The sequence below is a fragment of the Ambystoma mexicanum genome, chromosome 7p (assembly GCF_040938575.1).
Source record: "Ambystoma mexicanum isolate Mex_15411 chromosome 7p, UKY_AmexF1_1, whole genome shotgun sequence".
NCBI classification, from domain to species: Eukaryota; Metazoa; Chordata; class Amphibia; order Caudata; family Ambystomatidae; genus Ambystoma; species Ambystoma mexicanum.
The window spans coordinates 668,432,335-668,453,204 of record NC_090939.1 but is presented as its reverse complement, the minus strand read 5'-3'; the positions used below and the strand labels follow the sequence as shown (position 1 = coordinate 668,453,204).

The 20,870-nt window shown below is 48.4% G+C and overlaps 1 protein-coding gene across 1 annotated transcript in view; it reads right to left on the bottom strand.

Annotated features, from left to right (window-relative positions):
- Positions 1-20,870, bottom strand: part of COL4A2 (collagen type IV alpha 2 chain) — a 730,687-nt gene that overhangs the window by 85,407 nt on the left and 624,410 nt on the right. The window contains exons 34-36 of the mRNA XM_069636740.1: positions 16,809-16,990; positions 16,234-16,297; positions 15,894-15,968 (exon numbers count right to left, since the gene is read on the bottom strand). Of these exons, the coding sequence (XP_069492841.1) occupies positions 15,894-15,968; positions 16,234-16,297; positions 16,809-16,990 (321 nt within the window). The remainder of the gene's footprint in view (positions 1-15,893; positions 15,969-16,233; positions 16,298-16,808; positions 16,991-20,870) is intronic.

The following is a 20,870-nucleotide window of genomic DNA, read 5'->3' as shown; positions in this document are numbered from 1 at the left end:
ACCCCAAAACCTTTTTCCAAATGCCCTGCACCTCCTTACACCCCCACTACATGTGCCAATGATCTGCCCTGATACCTCACCTTCTTCAACACCCAGGGTCTGAACCCACGTACATTTTTCATAACTTCACCGGGTTCCACTGGCATCTGTATAGCAACTTGATTCTGTACATTTTATATTGGCATGCAATCAATGTCATGTGTGCATTCTTGCATAACATCATCCACTGTTGTCCACTCATTATCCTTCTCCAATGTCCTCTTATGCATTTCAATATCACCTCCCCTGGCCGGCCACAAAGCCTAGTACAGATTCGAGATCATACTCCTTCTGGAGGATTCCGTGCTCAATATGACTTCTGTAGCTGTTGGCTCCCCCTGTAGGGCATCGTTCAGCACTGCAGTCATCAGAGCATCTTTCATTTGTAAATACTTAAACACAGACAGCGCCCACAGTGCAAGACCCTTCTCTAGTTCAGGTAGGCCTACAAACCATTCACCTTCCCCACCTGCCCAACCCTTTCCAACCCCGCCTCAAACTAGTCCTGAAACCTAGAGTGATCGGGATGCTATCACGGATTGGGGGTGCCCATGTATGGCTCATCGGGGATGGCCATGTGGTAACCCTGCCTTGTCTTGCCGATTCCACCACAGTGCCCACAACGGGCCCAGAATGCGATCTTGGTGTACTAACCTGAGAATTTCTGTCTGCGGCGCCCATTGCCACTCTCCCATTATCACCGGCCTGAACAAATGACTTTCTACCTGCACCTATTGTTTCTGCTAATCCAATTGCAAATGTGGAACCAGGGCCCAAAACTGCAACGCTCTGTAGTACAGACGCAAGACTGGCAGCCCCACCCCATCCTTCTCTTTCGGCTGGATTAGCATTCTATATGGTACCCTCTGCTTTTGCCCCTGCCATATGAATTTATCAAGCTGACGTTTCGTCTCTATGAAATGGGCATCTGGCATTGCGATGGGACACACCGGGTAAAAGTATAAAACCCTGGGTAGGAACATCATCGTAACTGCATTCAGTCTACCCATCCAGGACAACGGAGACCTAGACCACCTTTCCAGGTCCTCAAACAATTTACCCGGTAGCAGGGGATAATTAACCTCATACAAATGGTTTAAATCCTTTGGCATCTGCACTCGTAAATACTTCAGGATATTAAATCACCCCAATCCTCACCCCCTTCCTGTCCCTCACGGATCAGGGGAAATAGGACCAACTTAGCCACGTTCACTCTAAACCCAGACACCTGCCCATAATTAGCCAGTAACCGGAGTACCACACGGACCGATGTGGGAACAATGGAGAGGTGAAGGAGTATATCATCTGCGTATAGACTGAGCTTATATTCTATTGCCCCAACTTTGATACCAGACAACTGCTTATCTTGCCTCAACTGTATACTAAGAGGCTCCATGGAGAGAGCGAAGAGTAGGAGAGACGGGCGGGCAACCGTGCTTCATGCCCCTGCTTAGGGAAATGGCCTGAGATGTCTTCCCACTAACCACCACCTGTGCCTTCTGTGCAGCATAGATATTGGCAATCGCTTGGATCATCCTTTCTCCGAACCCCATTTTTTTAAGCACAACAACCAGGAAGTCCCATTCGACTTGGTCGAAAGCTTTTTCGCCATCCAGGCTGAGTAGCGCATACCTCCCTGATTCCACTGAGATGTATTCCGCAAGATCCAGGGTCTTCCTTATGGCATCTGTAACCCTGTCTCCCTGCAATAAAGCCCACCTGATCTAGATGTATCAGCCGCTGCAACATGCCCTCCAACCGGGACGCCAATATGTCTGGGACTATTTTTTCATCAACATTAAGCAAGGATATCGGGCGGTAGGAGGGGCATTGCGTATGGTCTCTACCGTCCTTGGGCACCACTGTTATAAGTGCATTGCTGAAGGAAGCCGGGGCAATCCCCGTCTCAAGTATGGTGTTATAGAGCTGGGCCATATGTTTCAGGAGGGTCCCAACAAACTGCTTATAAAACCCTGTTGTATACCCCTCTTCCCCTGGAGCCTTCCCATTTGGGAGCCTCCTAATTGCTGCCAAAACCTCATCCCTGATTATAGGCCTCTCCAGCACCTCATCCTCTTGGCCCGTAGTTTTCTACATTTCCACCCCCATACGTATTCATCTGATGCCAAGCCTGACACCAAACCTTCAGTTGCATACAACCCATCATAATATGAAGCGAACTGCTCCACATTGTCTGCCGGCGCATCCACTTCCTCTCCCCTTTCATCCTTCAGCGGCGATACCCACCTCTCAGCCCTCTATACTCTATGCCTCACAGCCAGCAGTGCATCCGCTATATCCCCTTTCTCATAGAATTGTTGCCGAAGTTATATCAGCTTGCTCTGGGTGTCCCCCACCCGGAGTGCCTTGAGTTCTGCCCTCTTCTTCTGGGTCCCCTCTAGCACCTCTTCCCCGTATTAACCCTCGGCGTGCAAGCGTGATTTCCCTTTTTTGATGTCCTTCCTAAGGACCACCTCCCATAGCCCCCTCTACCTTTTATTACCCGGCCCTTCCTTTATGAGGAGCCCCCTCCAGGTAGCCTACCCCCATCCCATAGTGTGTTGATGTCCATCCCATCAGTATCGTTTATCTCAAAGTATGCCCTGATGTCATCTGCAAACTTATCAGCAATGATTGGGTCCCGCCACACGGAGTCATTACATCTCCATCTACTATCAGCCCTACTCAGCCCCACAGTGTCAAAACTAATCAACACCAGATCATGGTCCGACCATCCCACTGGCCGTATGGCACAGCTAATCAGTCTCCCACCCTGATCCCTGTTCAAGAACAGATAGTCAATTCGGGTGTAAGTGGAATGGGGGACAGAGAAGAAAGTATAACCTTCCTCTCCCGGGTGCTGCACCCTCCATGTGTCTATCAACCCCCTTACTTCAATGGCACGGCCCAGGTGCCCCTCCCCCCGCTCACCGCTGGGGGGGAATAGAGTCCCTGTCGGGCATCCTGTATAATAACTCATCAGCTCATACATGAAAATCCCCCCTATAATGTAAACGTCCCCTGTGGTGGCTTGTATTGCATCCAGGTCATCCTGAATGAATGCCACCTGAACCTGGTTGGGGGTGTAAAGAGCAGCCAGTACCATCCTTGACCCTGCCCCCTTATTACGCCGCACAATGAGCAGGCATCTGTCCATCAGCCTTGTGAGAACACAATCCTCCAACCTCATCCGTTTTTGTAATATCCTTCAAACTCCTCCCCTCTTTGCTCGTCCCGAAGCCCAATATACCTGCCCGATCCCTGCACCCCTCAGCTGCCTTTGCTCCCCCTCCACCGGTCTGGTCTCTTCCAGAAACAGCACATCTAGGCGAGCATTGCGAAATTCCTGGGCCACCAGGGACCTCTTTGGCCAGACTCCCCCTCTCCTCATGACATGGTGTCCTCCCAATACAGCCAACTCATCACCTCCACTTTTTCCCGTCCAGTGATTTATTCCAAATAAGCAGTGCCTACCCGAGCAAACTTTACAACACGCCTCATCCATCCATAAAGCTACCCAATGAAATTCAGACACAAACTGAATCAAACATTTGAAGAGTAACCTGCAACTAACAGCAAATGTCATGGAGACACGCCCTATCTCCCACTGAGGGCTACTTGGGGAGGGACATGTGTCACCCTCCTCTGACATTTTCACAGGAACCGGATTAGCATTAGAGAGCGAAGAGTAGCGGAGACGGGCGGGCAACCGTGCTTCTTGCCTCTGCTTAGGGAAATGGCCTGAGATGTCTTCCCACTAACCACCACCTGTGCCTCTGTGCAGCATAGATTGCAGCAATCGCTTGGATCATCCTTTCTCCGAACCCCATTTTTTTAAGCACAACAAACAGGAAGTCCCATTCGACTTGGTCGAAAGCTTTTTCGCCATCCAGGCTGAGTAGCGCATACCTCCCTGATTCCACTGAGATGTATTCCGCGAGATCCAGGGTCTTCCTTATGGCATCTGTACCCTGCCTCCCTGCAATAAAGCCCACCTGATCTGGATGTATCAGCTGCTGCAACATGCCCTCCAACCGGGACGCCAATATGTCTGGGACTATTTTTTCATCAACATTAAGCAAGGATATCGGGCGGTAGGAGGGGCATTGCGTATGGTCTCTACCGTCCTTGGGCAGCACTGTTATAAGTGCATTGCTGAAGGAAGCTGGGGCAATCCCCGTCTCAAGTATGGTGTTATAGAGCTGGGCCATATGTTTCAGGAGGGTCCCAACAAACTGCTTATAAAACCCTGTTGTATACCCCTCTTCCCCTGGAGCCTTCCCATTTGGGAGCCTCCTAATTGCTGCCAACACCTCATCCCTGATTATAGGCCTCTCCAGCACCTCAACCTCTTGGCCCATAGGTTTCTACGTTTCCACCCCCATAGGTATTCATCTGATGCCTCGCCCGACACCGAACCTTCAGTTGCATACAACCCCTTTTAATATGAAGCAAACTGCTCCACATTGTCTGCCGGCGCATCCACTTCCACTCCCCTTTCATTCTTCAGCGGCGATACCCACCTCTCAGCCCTCTATGCCCTATGCCTCACAGTCAGCAGTGCATCCGCTATATCCCCTTTCTCATAGAATTGTTGCCGAAGTTATATCAGCTTGCTCTTGGTGTCCCCCACCCGGAGTGCCTTGAGTTCTGCCCTCTTCTTCTGGGTCCCCTCTAGCACCTCTTCCCCGTATTAACCCTCGGCATGCAAGCGTGATTCTCCTTTTTTGATGTCCATCCTAAGGGCCACCTCCTGTAGCCCCCTCTACCTTTTATTACCCGGCCCTTCCTTTATGAGGAGCCCCCTCCAGGTAGCCTTCCCCCATCCCATAGTGTGTCGATGTCCATCCCATTAGTATCGTTTATCTCAAAGTATGCCCTGATGTCATCTGCAAACTTATCAGCAATGATTGGGTCCCGCCACACGGAGTCATTACATCTCCATCTACTATCAGCCCTACTCAGCCCCACAGTGTCAAAACTAATCAACACCAGATCATGGTCCGACCATCCCACTGGCCGTATGGCACAGCTAATCAGTCTCCCACCCTGATCCCTGTTTAAGAACAGATAGTCAATCCGGGTGTAAGTGGAATGGGGGACAGAGAAGAAAGTATAACCTTCCTCTCCCGGGTGCTGCACCCTCCATGTGTCTATCAACCCCCTTGCTGCAATGGCACGGCCCAGGAGCCCCTCCCCCCGCTCACCGCTGGGGGGAATAGAGTCCCTGGCAGGCATCCTATATAATAACTCATCAGCTCATACATGAAAATCCCCCCTATAATGTAAACGTCGCCTGTGGTGGCTTGTATTGCATCCAGGGCATCCTGAATGAATTCCGCCTGAACCTGGTTGGGGGTGTGAAGAGCAGCCAGTACCATCCTTGACCCCGCCCCCCTTATTACCCCGCACAATGAGCAGGCATCTGTCCATCTGCTTTGTGAGAACACATTCCTCCAACCTCATCTGTTTTTGTAATATCCTTCAAACTCCTCCCCTCTTCGCTCGTCCCGAAGCCCAATATACCTGCCCGATCCCTGCACCCCTCAGCTGCCTTTGCTCCCCCTCCACCGGTCTGGTCTCTTCCAGAAACAGCACATCTAGGCGAGCATTGCGAAATTCCTGGGCCACCAGGGACCTCTTGGGCCAGACTCCCCCTCTCCTCATTACATGGTGTCCTCCCAACATAGCCAACTCATCACCTCCACTTTTTCCCGTCCAGTGATTTATTCCAAATAAGCGGTGCCTACCCGAGCAAACTTTACAACACGCCTCATCCATCCATAAAGCTACCCAATGAAATTCAGACACAAACTGAATCAAACATTTGAAGAGTAACCTGCAACTAACAGCAAATGTCATGGAGACACGCCCTATCTCCCCCTGAGGGCCACTTGGGGAGGGACATGTGTCACCCTCCTCTGACATTTTCACAGGAACCGGATCAGCATTATTGTGTAGAGCGACCCTCTGATGACAATGCGGGCAGCATTCCCAATCGCCTCTGTTGGACTATTCAAGTGTTTGTACGCGGAGAAGGACATTTAGTCACATATATTTTCATCTGCTGTGTCCCCTCCTGCTTCTGGGGAGGCCTGGTTGCAGTTCCTGCGCACCCCTCTTCTTGGCAGGGCACGCCTGTAGCTCTGGGGCCATTCCCAAGGTCAAATGGCTCAGGGCTTGTTTTGCCTCCTCTGCTGACGTGATGCGATAATCGATGCGTTCCACCTCATATTGCAGGGCGAACGGGAATTCCCATCGATATTGAATTCCCTTGTCATTCAGCCGTTTCGTGAGTGATTGGCAGGCCCGTCTCTGAGAGAGCGTCAAGTTGGATAAGTCTTGATAGACAGTTATGCGAGAGCCCTTATATTCCAGATCCTGCTTCTCACGCGCCCTCGCAAGCTCATATGCTTTGTCCTTGTATCTGGAGAACTTAACCACAATGGAACAGGGCCCAATGTCATATGATTTGCCTCCACTATGCACCCATTCCAACTGCACCTCCTTACCTCCTTCTGCTTCGAACAACAGATTATTTATGCCCTGCACTTTGCGCTCCACTTGTGAGGGAGTTTCCCCGCCAGCCTCTCTCAGCCCCAGAATGCGGAGATTGTTCCTCCTCTCTCTGTTTTCTAAGTCAGACATTTTTAGGGTAACCCCCTCCTCCCGCAACTCCGATTCCATCTTCTGGGCGTTCAGGCACATCTCGACCATGTCAGCGTTAAGTTGGTTCTTCTCCAGGTTCTCTACCTTGCTCTCCACTGTGCCCGCTCGTTCGGTGAGATCTTCCAAAGATGCCTGTAGGTCGCCGCTAAGGGCTTTAATTTCGGCCAGGATGCTACCAATATCCTCCTTCATGGAGAAATTAGACACGTCCACTCTGGCCAGTAGCCGACCCTCCAGCAGACCCCCCATGGCTTCACTGTGCCTCTCTGTGTATGTTATCCTCGACTCCGCCATCTTGTGGCTGTCCTGCCAGGTGGACCCTCACTGCCCAGGGCACCACCCAATGCCAGCGTCCACTCAGGTGTTCCAGTAACACTGGGGCTACCTCCGTCCAGCCACATAACAGTGATCTTCCAGGGGCTGCTAGCACATCCGTTAACCCTCTGTTCTGTGATATGGGACAAAGCTCCCACCTCTAGCTGGCCTTGGGTCATACGTCAGGCCTTAATGGGGGGCCAGCCTTGATGGGGATCATCCAAGCGCCTGCGGGCAGCCTTTACTCCACTAAGATTGCGGCGGATATATGTAGGCTGACTGCCACCCAACTACCAGGAGACGCTGGCCGCATCCCATGTCCCAACCAGGCCCAACAACCACCATTTCATCGCTGTGTGAGGGCCACACACCCCACAATAGGAGAGCACTCACTGCCGGGCCCTTCGGCATCACCTCCTGCATCCTCACCATCTGGGTGGTCCGCCCCTCCGAAAAGGCATGCTGTCCCACCCTGGGGGCTCCTTGGTAATAGTCAGCAGTACCGAGGCACCTCCCCGGAGAGCGTGGGCCCACAATGTGGCTCCGGGCCTCCGGTGCTGCGGGGGCACCCTCTGGGTTGGCTCCACCAAACCCCCACCATCTCTGAAGTCGGCCTGCTCTCTGGGTCTATGTGCCTCTCTCCCACGTCCCACCGCAGTGGTCTGGGATCGCTCGAGGGACTGCCTCCTCGTCTACACCGTGCACATCTCAGCTTTTCCCCTCACATCTGGCCTTGCAGCTTGCCAGTGGGTTCAGTACCCCTTCCGCCACCGAATTATGCCTGCTGTGTGTGTCGGGCTGATCTGGTCCACTCAAACTCCTCTCATTCTTCACAGGGCGGTCGGGAGCCAAAGGTTAGTCGGCCATTTTCCCTGCGCCCCCTGTTGGTCTCCTAGAAGAATACATTTTGATGCCTAAATAGATTCCTATGAATGAGTGTTGTATCCAAACGAAACCAAACCGAAGGCTTTCAACTATTGGCGTATTTGTTGAGACAGATGACAATACGCAGAGTTGCAATCCCACAGGCTAAGCAAGCACTTTGTCATCCTCACTTTCATAACTCCAACAAACTCCCACATCAGTTTCATAATGGTGCCTCTGATGTGGATGGGTCATCCTTCATGCCTAACATTCTTAACGTTGGGTATGGTAAGCATAAGAATGAACACTAGCATTTAACCTACACACCTTTTTTAGGGAGGGATTCACGATAAATATTGAAAATGAATAACAATATATTACATTCTGAGGAACTTCACAACATATTGCGTCCAGGTTCGATTTGTAATATTCCAGGCACGTTCAATATATCATTGTCTCGGGAGGATAGCTCAGCGGCAATGTGCTCGCCTTGGAAGCACCACAGGTTCGATCCCCGGGTCCGCGCTTAGAAAACTTTAGGTATTAACCGCGTTATAAATAACCTATCATATCATATCATATCATTGCAAGACTTGTCTAAGCCAGTTAATGGCATGCAATAGCACTGTAGGCTCTGAAGCAAGCTGGCTGCAGCGGATCTGTCTCAAAAGAGAAGTCAATCAAGATCCTTCACCACAGCCCAATGCGGGCTACATGCAATGCTCTCCAGAGTCCAGAAGTCTCTATTCACAAAGTTCATGCTTCCCCCTTTAAAACTTATCATTAACAAGCAAATAACTGGAAAGATCTTCTTGAGCTACGCAGGGCGCCTACTGGTCCAACTCCTTCAGACATTGACTACATAAAACATGCTCAGAACTCACACTATCGGCTTCGAGTGGAAGGTCGGATCAAGCCAAAATCTTAGGGCACGAGGCGGAGCTACCAAATTACCCAAAAAAGGGAATGATTAAGAAACGTCTCAGATATTCAGATGCATGACGGGAGCTGAAAGATGGAAGGTCATTGATTTGCCGCTGGCTGTTCTTAGGAGCTTTAGGAACTGGCCTCTGGACTCTGAAGCCCGCAGAATCTAAAGATAGTCTTTAAACTAGAGAATTGATAAGTATTTATTTCAAACACAAGAGCACCGGTGCTTTTTGTAAAGTAAAATTAGCCCAAGTCAAACTCGAGACTAATGAAATATCACTACATTCTTGACTAGTTTACAAAAGAAAAAATGAACAGACATTGGAATAATTTGTAGTCATTAGTTCCAGAAATCATAACAAATGCACACCCCTGTACAGGTTTGTTCAAGGCGGCCCTGAACAAATGCTCCCGTTTGAGCATCCCTCTGTGTGCTACCAGAAAGCGTGCGGGTCGAGCCCCTCCGTTCCCCCAAATTCTTATGCATGAGTGAATATTTTGCAGTACATTGTCAACACAGCATGTGCTTGGAGAATTATTTTCTCAAGTTCTGCAAACACTTAAAGACTCTTTTGCTTGTTTATGTGCTGAAAACTGAGTTTTAACTCGTCTTCATTGCCTTGCCCGCACCACGACCTGATCAGACACCTAAGCATGGAACCCCTTCTTCACTCTTGAAAAGTACATCCTGTGGGTATTCCCAACCTAAAGCGTTTAAATCGTTGCATCGTTGTAGACGACAAACCTTCTGGGATTCTTATCCCATCACCCTTCCTCCAGTGTGTAATTCCTCTTCTTGCCCGCCTTCTCTCACCTTCACCCCATGCCCTGGCGCCTCTGGGAGGCCTGTTGTAGCACTTAACAAGCAAATCCACAAATGAATCCCAGACATCACACATCTGGCAGAGCCCTAGCGCGACCCAATACGCACACACACAAAACCATGTTGTACATGTCACATTCTAGCTTGCAAGGCCAAGGATCTCTTGGACCCATGCCTCTGCAAGGGGATTGCTGCACAAGCTTTCGGTACAGCTTACATCAAGTCCCTCGTGCAAAGCATCAAGGGAAAACCAGAAGACGCAACAAACTACCACCCTGTGCGCATCATCCACCGGCCCAAATTACTGTAAATGCTAGCCAACCACCATCTTCTCAACAACTAGCGCCTAGATGCCTCAGGGTTTTGTCCGCTGAAAAAAATGCACAAATAAATAAATAGATAAATAAACAAGGAAACAAACTACCTAGTGGATAAAGCAGTGGTAGGATGCAAACCACTCAGACAAATAGATTCAGCCCTGTTGTCCATAGTGAATGACCCAACGAACGACACAGACCTTCCTTGCGCTCTCGTCTAACTGGGCATTTAAGTGGCTTATGATACAATCATTTACAAAATCCTTAAGAAAATACTCCAAGAAGCAGTTCTAACCAGCACAGCACTGCAATGGATGCCATCATTCCTTGCTGACAGAACAGAGGCCACACACTATCTATTTTGTTGTCCCCATGCAAGACAACCTGTTTAACGTCTTCATGGCGCTGTGGCACCCACAATATTTTCAAATGGAAAGCGGACAATTAGGATTTGCAAAAGGGACTTTGCAGCTGTCCCCTATAAGTGGGCAACTGGATTGCGAGAAACAGGCTCAACCCAGACACCAGTGACACTGGGGTGTTAATTATGCAAGTATTCTATGGCAAAAAGAAATGTGTGCCTGCCCTTAGACATCGAACGTAGTAAAGCATGTGGGAATGTTGAAGGATGATTGCTTCACAATGGAACCACAAATCAGGAACCTGGTATGAAAATGCTTCCTTCACTTCAAACCAATGTGGTGTAAAATGCTTTTCCTCAACTTCCCCCAAAGAACACTCTGCATCATCTTCCTGGTTCCCTAAAGGGGTGGATTGCGCAAAGAGCATTAACATGTGACTTCCAGAATATCCCTTCAGACGGCTTCAGCGAACACAAATGCTGCTGCGAGGCAACGTCTGCAAACTGGATCAGAGGCAGCACACAACATCAGCACGTTGAGCATTACAGTGGCCTGTAGTACCATCCTGATGATGGGACTAAATTTCACTGACAGAAAAATCCAGCACTATGAACCCTGGGGGACTCTAGAATGGACAAGGCTGCCTTACTCCTGGTACCACCATACAACAGATAACATCGAAGAGATCATCTTTTGCTTTGCAGTGGCAAAACTAGTCAACGCCATTAGAATTTGACCCTTGTAAGACCACCTCCTATTCATAAATGTTTACAGGAGCAATCAAAGACTAGGAGCCCGTGTAACCCAAAGAAGAAATCACAGCCCAGCACTCTGAAAAGGTAATACTAAGACTCACAAATAAGCCCAGTAGAAACCGGGGGCCAAACCTACAAACTTATCTACAAGGAACATTATAGAGGAAAAGCAGACTTCCTATCCCTTTTAATTGAACCGCCCTGGCATATCTGCTGACTGTGTGATCCTGAACAGTTTGTAGCGTGTATGGGATTTTTAACCTCTGTTACGTGCTTAACTCATGCAGTTTTGGGTCACTGGTGGGTCCTTTAGGTTACTGGTTCAGGGCATCTCAATCCCCAGTGATGTCTACCCTCTGCTGGGACAGTAGTGTGTACTTTATGGGAATCGTTCCATACCCAACTTCGACCAGACAAGGTGTTGGTAGTGGTTCCTTGTGTTTACACTTTTTGGGTGCACTCATGTGTATCTTTACTTTTTACTGCAGTGGCCAAATGGCTATCCTAATTCTTTTTGCTTGGAACAGAAGGTATCTACTGAGGTGATATTAACTTAGGCAGTAGGCCGAGCCTGTCGGTAACGAGCCGCCGCCTAAGTTAAGAGCCCAAGCGAGGTTAATATTGCCATTAGCACCCATGTAGTTTGCCTACATGGGTGCTAATAGTGTTTAAGAAAAAAAGCAAACTTACCTTTATGTTGCTAATCGGCTCCGGCAGTGCTGTCAGGGAAGTCCATTTTCCATATTGATGATGGTGACGTCATCAACATAGACAACAGACTTCCAGAAGAGCAGCACTGCTGGAGCCGAGACAGACCACACAGGTGCGTTTTATTTTTATTTTCCTTTTGGAAAAAGGACACCATTAGCGCCTGCGTAGGGAAATTACACGGGAGATAAATGGTGAAGGGAGAGCGGGGAAGGGAAGCGCCCAACACCAATGAGAATGCTCAGAATGAGGGCTTTCCTTGGTGAATACAGCCCGCGTTCCGAGCATTCTTATTGGTAGATGGTGCCTCCCAGGGTGCTAATGCTAAATTGTGAATGCCGAGGGCATTAGACCGCGCGACACATGCCAACTTGGCCCCACAGGATGATGAAGCACAGCCCTCAGGGGGATACGGCCATGGAGGTGAATAGCCATGCCCAAAGCTGGTTCATGGATCCTCTTGCAGCGAAACAAGGCAGACCACTCAAACCCTTCTGATGGGATGAATATGCAGTTGGCGCAAAGCTGAGATTTGAAAAGGTCTCCATCTTTAGAGTGAACCTTTGGTGGCGTATTTTCAATAGTGCTGCGATTGCTTTGGCAAGCTGCATGACTCACTTGCTGTACTCTGCCTGAGACGAATTATGTCGCTGCTATGGTAGACGATTCATGTACCGTATTCTGCTTGGGATGAATTCATGGTCCTTCCATCCTGATGAAAACATTGGTCTATTCAGGTCTTATTACATGTTGAATCTAGCCAGGGGGACATTTATTTTATTTTAGTTATTGAACATTTGTAAGGCGCCTATGCATCAGAAAGTGTTTCCAGGCGCCAAGAGGCAAAGGGGAAGAGGGAACACAGGGGATAAAGAACAGTAAACGCTCCTACTAGGCCTTGTGACATTCGGATCATATAAGTGCAGCAAACAGGAAGTGCAGGGGGGGAGGTGAGATGGTGGGTTAGGACGAGGGAGAGGTATGGGGAGACGGAGGGGGAAATAAGAGAGAGGGGGCTTCAAGTGCTAGGTAAGAGCACAAGGGTAAGTGCAGGGGGTTGCTGGAGGACAAGTGGGCCACAGGGGAACGGGCTAAGGGTAACTAGTGCGAGGAGGGGGGGAGATCAGACTCAGTAGTCCAGTCGGGGGGGGGGTGCCCAATGGCAAGCGCTGGGGGGGGGTAATGAGGTAGAGTGATCGAGGGAGGACCTGGCCCCTGTGTGACTCAGAAGGGACCAGGCAGCCAGTTGCAGCACCAGGAGGAGGAAGAAAGGAGGAAGGTCTTGAGAAGCTTGACCGTGCCTTCTATGGCATGGGAGCTGAGTACTTACAAGGCTAACTTCGTCCACTCTGCCCCGACCCGTCTGTTGAGATCTCAATCTGCGCTTCTTGTAGCAGTTCCTCCGTACAGTCTGTCACGTAAGGGTGGACGAGCCTTTTCTGTGGTGGCCGCAAGAGCCTGGAATGACCTTCCCCTCGCATTTGGGGGTATTGCGGATCATCTCACCTTTCGCAGACTACTGAAAACCACTTTGTTTTGATTGATCGGACTATGCTATGCTTAAAGTTCTCCTTTACTCACACGACAGCGCTAAGATGCCCTCGGGCGTACGTGTGCTTTATCAAGTTTACCTAACATAACATAACATAACAAGCTTCCGGAACTTAAGGAGATACGGCTTAAGCCTGAGAGGGGCGGGAAGGACATTCCAGAGGGTGGTTCCTCTGGAAATGGAGGGCCTCCTTTGGAGCTCTTGGTTCAAGACAATTATTTCCATCAGTCGTCTCCTCTAGTAGACTATTACTATTATATCTTTCTGAGTCTGGAGAGATTTGGCTGTCTTAGGATAGATTCTTCATCCTGTAAAGAATAATATTTTGTTCCTTTTATTAGAGATTTTTATGTATATTTCTCTGTGCGAATACTACGTTCTCTAACAGTCTTTGCATCCGGCTGGACCTATTCGTTCTTGATCTATGGAAGACATGTTAATGTTTTATGGACATTGCTATGTTGTTATATGTTCCCTGTTGTTCTCAGTACCTCCTGCAGTGCACCCTCACAGTGGGACATAGTCCTCGCAGCTCTGCCGCTCTCTATCAAGAAGAGGAGCCTTGCTGGTGCCTGCATCCTTATTTCTTTGTCCTCTTCCCTCAAGATACTTTGCTGGGGCAAAGTGATTGCTCCTCCCACTATGGCATCCTGATGTCCCTTCACTGTCGTGGGATCACAGACTGAGATAATTCTTCATCTTCAGCCCAAATCTACCCTGGCGGTATTCAGACCTGTGAGGCCACAAAAAGGACGAAACGCAAAATCATTGGAATCAGATGTCAAACGTTGCCCTCTCTGCACTTTCAACATCTGGACCCCAATGCCTCAATCACCAGTGAAAGTAGTCATCCCCAACTGCCTGGATTAGTTGGGGTCATTTCCCAGCCTGGTCAGTGTTTGAGGGCCTAGTTAGTATGCTTGTGTTTGTGTTCCCTTGGCCCCATTGGATTCTCTAGGGCGTAAAGTTCTCCTTCGCAGCCACATTTGCTGTAACTTTGCTTGTGGAAGATGGGAATAGGAATTTTGTGTAGGGTTTTTTAACTCACCCAAAGGATCTTTACTTAAACTTAGTTGAACTTTGTTAAACACTTGTTTGTAGTTTAGGGTTGGAGTCTTTACGTTCAGTTACAGAGTCCTGGTGTTGCCTTATAATATTATAAGGCATTTGATAACTAACCTAACATTTTTCCTGCATGCCTACTTTAGCTCTTGTAACAGTACTGCTTGAACTGTGTTGATTCTGAAGTGTGGTAGGTGTCCCATCATCCCTAAGCAGCATAATCAGTGGTGAGGTCCATAACAATGAGAGTTGTGGTCCATAACATCTGCAGAGCAACCATGCACCAAATCACAATGCACACAAAGAGCATGCACATCTGTGCATGAGTTATGATCATGCAAATCCTGCCTCACACAGAAGACTGGCTGTGCTCCTCTTACTCCCACAAATCAAACCATAACCTAACCCTTTTAGTTGTGGAAAGGTCTATGAGCCCCTCTGCAGAGAACAAACACGGACAAATAACCTGTTCTATAGGAAGGTTCCCACTCGGCAGGATCTAAAACCAAGTTTGAACTTACTGTATCTTTCACAAAGAAGAAATATCCATTTGCATATCAGTCTGCCGCCACCCACCTGGGCAGTCCAGCACCAAAATGCTGGGCAATTCTCCTCTGAACAAGAGTGCCAGCAGGAACCCCAGACACATGTTTCGGCCTTGTTGGGCCTCCTCAGTAAGGTGAAACTGAGCCTCTCTAAGGCACAGTGAGCAAAAACGCAAACGGTACAGTGAGCTAAAACGTGGTAGCAGTCCCTCCTGAGTAGGCACCTACTCAGAGAACGGGTTATTTGCCTGTGTTTGTTCCCGGTGAAGGGGCTTCCAGGCGTTTCACATATATCCTTTTACTTCTAGGACCCAAAGCACGAAAAAGCCATGAAAGTGGTCCATCTGTGCTATAGTCCAGCATTTGAACGGTTCACTAAAATTACCAACTGGTGGAAATGGCTTTCCTTTTCTTATTGACTTCTACAAAGCTGCCCTACGGAGACATTTGTAGGTAAGACCAAGAGTAATGGACCCAGTTCAAAGATCTCATTAGAAGTGAGACAAAATCTTGCTTTCCCAAATCCAAATAGACCTGGTGGGCTTTGGCAGTTTGACTCTGCAGTTGATCGGCCGGCAAACCGAGACATAAGAGCTTGGCGCAATCCAGCTTGGGGTTCACTGTGATGCTGCAAATGCCGTATGCCGCTCGGTGGGACTAAAGGGACGATCGTGCAGAACCTGAGATAACTGTGCAACGGTCCTTGGCCACAGCCCCCGCCTGTGGCTTCATGTTTATACCATTCATGCTGTGGGCCATTGGCTGGTTGAAACATGCAAAAGTTAGAGATAAGGAACAATGAGAAATGCTAAGCTTTGTGTCTGAAGGATTGTGAGCAAGTATTTTAACTGAGATCTCAACTTCATGGCTGTGTGTTTTGAAACTAAGATCAAATTGGTTTTCTCTTGGCATGATACATTTAAATCTCAAATTTGAATACATTAGTACGTACCAGATAGCCCACTGATGCCAACCTCGCCTTTACGCCCGGGTGCCCCGGGCAGGTTCATTGTGTCTCCTCGTTCCCCTGTAATGGAAATGGATAATTATGAAAGATAGACATTCTGGAAACCACCCATTTAGTGGCCCACACCAATTCCAGGTGATCAGGTTTGGCAAAAAATGAAATTAAGTCATTAATCCTCACACACACACACAATCCCTCTGCAAGCTGACCTAGTTCTCTATACCTTGACCACATTTGAATGAATAGGTCATGGTTTGCGATGAAAGTGGAAGTAAAGCTTCTAATCCCTTCCGTACCGACATTAACAAAATAAAAACAAGCTAACCTGTTTCTCCGGCAGTCCCAATTTCACCCGGCAGGCCTTGATATCCCGGAAGGCCCATGCTGCCCTGTTAGGAGAGTTGGAAAAAACACTGGGTTAGAACCACTGTCCACTTTTTCATTACCTGCTGCCAAAAATCATCTCCAACGTATTCTGGTCATCAAATGTGGACCTATTGTCGCCCAACAATCGCTAATAATTACCAACTTTAACTGATCCTGTCTTTAGGCTAACTTGAAAGAACTTCCCCTCAAACAAACCCTCTAGGCTGGGTGGCCACTTAGACTCTCAAGGGCTTAAAAGCTTGAGTTCTGAACAGGGAACTGCTCTCAAGACCAACAAAATTGCCCCCCCTTAAGACTCGCTAGTGCCGTGGCGCATCCTTTAATAGTGACTCCTGTTCTCCCCCGACTGTCCCCTTCTGAGCTCATCGCTCAACCGATTCCTAAGAGATTGCCTGCATTTTTACAAGGTCAGGATGCATTCAACACATTACCAACAACCTGGGCGTCACTGAGCAGCACAATCCAGCGTGCACAGAAACAGGTCTTCATCTGGCGCCAGTGCCAGAAGCGTACCTTGTCTCCTGGAAACCCAGGAAATCCTCTCATGCCAGGAGGTCCGACTTGGCCAGGAACGCCTTGCTGACCGGGTATTCCAGGAAAACCAGTATCCCCTCTGTCGCCTGCTGCAGTGCTAGGTAATCCCGGCAGGCCAGCAGATCCTGCCCGCCCCGGGACACCCGGCATTCCTTTGCTGCCTGTAAGAAGCACAGATTAGTGTGGAGTACCCCAATCACACTGGCATGCCAAGCTCGCCAAGATACCAGTCAAAGAACAGTTCCGTGTTGTTAGAGGAAAATAAAACAACTTACAGACCTTGCATACCTGAAAAACATGGTTCTACTATGTTCGAGGTGAAACACATTATTTTTAATAGCTGTGAACCAGGAAAAAACAAAATTAATTTAAAACTTTCTTGAGGAACCCAATTCATAGGGAGAAAGCTCAAATTGCTCCCATAGAAAATGAGAGTTCCTCATCTATCGCTGTCCTCCTTTGTATGCCCTGATTCCTCTAGCCCTGCATGTATAAAGGGAAACTCTAAATTAGAACCCCCAGAATTGATTAGGAGAACTAGGACTGGATGAACTGCTCACACCTGACCTGTGAATCTGATGTAAAGTGGAACTCAGATCATTAAACAGCAAAAAGCATCTCCTAACAAAGTCACAGCCTTTTGTCAACACATGTTTTACATCTTGCCTCGATTTCTGAAACACGCTGACCAGAATGGTTGCCACTAAGCACACGCCCTGAAGTGATCCGTTTTGCTTGTTTGGCGCTATAGAAATCACCAATGGAATCAAACAGAAAATAAATAAATAGGTAAGTGCATTATTGTGTTCAGTAAAACCTCCCCCTGCAGGACTCGACCAATGGCATATTAGATAACGTCTTGCCCACTTAGATTGTGCATGTCCCCGCCCTCCCCAGCTGTGCGCGGCTCACAGTGGGGATCTTTGCACATCCCTTGATGAGATTGTAGGTCAGTTAGAAAATAATTTTCTTGACCATCTTTCAGACTTAAAAAAGGGCAGTGAATAGAATCACTGCCAATTTCACATGAAAATGCAGATTTTGGAATACTCAAGAGGTAGCCTTTGCGGCAATGAGACTGAGCTTTTTATTTGCTTGCAAAGATGCCTTGGAATTAGCAATTTTTAAGGAGGGGAGGGGCGAGAAAAAAGATGTTGAGAAATATAACTTTGTCTACCTGCACATTTGAGGTATTGGGGCAATGTGCAAGCAAGAATCCCTTGCGCTCTCTAAGGTGCAATTTCTTGTGTTGCGTTGTGTGTGTGTGAAACTGAAGTGATGCCATTTTGGATTTTCTGCCATTGCACATAGGTTTATTACATGACCCCTTATTTCAGAAACCTTTCACTGGAAGCACTGGGGAGAATATAGTTTTCGCACAATGCCAATGTTTGCCATAGTGCTAACACCGTGCAAACTTGCTCTTGCACAGGAGTTCAGGTCCTATAATACGAGCCCAACGTCTCTAATTGCCAATCGCGAAGTCGTCCTTTTGTCAATGGCGCACGTCTTCTATGTTGCGCTCTGTGCCACGGACATGCTCACTGAACATCGGGGGCGGCCACCTGTAGACCCCGGAGCCAATCCATGCAGAGAACTTGGTGGCCCTTATTCGATGATGTAATATGTTCTGCCGCTGGGATGGGGCAGCCTTTTTTTCGAACCAATTAGTGGAATTACATGCATGCCCGGTGCCCCGTCCTCCACTCTCCTCTCTTGCTCAGTCATGTGTTTATTGTGCGCCCCCATCCGGTAAGAGCTTTGTCTGTGGTAATGGTCACCTCAATATTGGGCCTTTACGTGCCCTGTCCCATGTCAGTCTTTATACACTCCACTGTTTTAATGCACTTGCAACTTCTGCTGTCACCACCAAACAAAGGTAAGGGTATAGATTAAGTTGAGGGGAAGTGGGGGAGGTTGCAGGGGGTCTCCCCCGCATTTTGGACCAACAAAAAGGTCCAATAAATTCAATCAAATGTGATTCGGTCAAATGTTTTAGGTCAAATAGACCCAAACCCTCTTCACCTCCCTCGCTATTAGTGACCATGCTACCTGGTAGGGGGTTATCACTTGTATGAAAGATCCAATGCTGGAGACATTCAGTACTTGTCCTTGTCCGGGAATGCTTTCACTTCCTGGTTATCCAGGTGGCCCAGCAGAAGTTGATTTTCCACATTGATTGCATTCAAATCCTCTTCATGTCCATCATGAAGCCGAGGGTCTTCAACGGTACTATCCCTTGCTGATTCACAGGGTGTCCGGTGCTCGAGCCTCTTCGCGTTAGGTTCACACCAGGTTGACAAGCATAGATTGAAGCATGTAACATGACTGCGCCTACTGGGCTGGAAAAGGGAGCCCAGGTTCCTCTCTGTCCTTTGGTGATTGAGAAGGTTGCTACATGCAGACACTGTCAACATCTCACCATCAGGTTGGTTGTGGACATGTTCAGAGGACCAGAGCTTTCTCATGGTCTTCTTGAGTTCACCTTCTTCTCAGCTCCAGGGCAGTGTGACAGAGTGGCCTCTCCACCCTCAATGGTTTGACTTTAACTGGGTAAGGATGGAGGCTCCCAGGAGCTGAGGGCACGATCAGCTTCCAATCGCGAGGGTGAGTCCTTCAAAACGTGTGTCAGCCACCCGGTTACTATGAGCTACCACATCCGAACCCCCCCAGACTCCTGCATAGGCGTTCACTCGATGAATCCAAGCAGCACTCAGATAGAGGGCCAGATCGGGTGCCGGCTGGGAAGCTCTTACCATTCTGAGGCAGGCAGAAGCCATGACCATATGTGACAAAATCTGTGGTCACAAATTAGCTATGTGGCACTGTAATGGATTTTAACATGGGAACTGCATGTATGCTGTTCCCTGGTAGAATATCAATTAGGCAAAATATGCCACCAGCTCGTGGAGTGCACACAACAAACCATGCATGGCAACTTGCACAGAGAAAAACGTGTTATTGTGGCGCTGTAACCCTGAGATCATTATGGCATTGAAAGGGACATAGCACACGGTTGCATTGCTGATGAGGCCTTCGAGGTTAGAAAAAACAAGTAGGAAAAAGATGAAGATTGAGGGCCCCTCACTAGAGGCACCGTTTAGGAAATTTGACTTCACCAGGACACCTCAGTGACAGCAGACACTGTCTCTCTACCCAGGGCATAGCTATACAAACCCTTGACAAGTGACTGCAGCGCATTACTGGTCTAATATGCTAGTACCCCCGGTGTTAGGGGTATGAGCTGAAGGAGAGAGCCGGCAAAGAGGGCACGGACCAATAAGCAGTGCTATTCCCTATCCAACCATCCCAGACCCCATCATCACCTCAACTCTACCTCCATGCTCACTCCCAACGTACCATGCAGTTCTTAGTGGAGAGGTCAGAAAGACATAGGCCATGTACATATTAATGTATGACCTGTTCTGTACGCGCTGTCATGATGGCATATTGAAAACTGGATATCCGTGAAAATGTAAAGGAAAAAAAAAACAAATGGAGAAATTACCTAATTTTTGGGAACGAAAAACGAAAATTACTTTTTGCTTTTCTTTTTTTTCATAACAACATTTTATTGGGTTTTACAGATGGACACAACATCAACAACATTGTAGTGATCGGTAATCGCCCCGGCACAAGAACACAGTTCCTGTTGTATGTCAAGGGAGAATTTACTGTGTTACTGTTGCTCTGAAATTGTGGTAAACTAGGGCTTTTTTCTCCCCTCGCAGGACTCTCAAACTTAGGTGGCCTCTACACTGGGTACCTAATACGCATTTACTGTGTTACTGTTGCTCTGAAATTGTGGCAAACTAGGGCTTTTTTCTCCCCTCGCAGGACTCTCAAACTTAGGTGGCCTCTACACTGGGTACCTAATACGTATTTACTGCGTTACTGCTGCTCTGAAATGTGGTAAACTAGGGCTTGCCGCTCATTCCTGTCCGCTTGCTCTCGTCTGTCTTCCCCCCCTGCTCCCTCCTTATTCCATGGTGCTCTCTATCTCGCCTATTTTCTCTAACTGCTTCTCCATTGACTATCCTG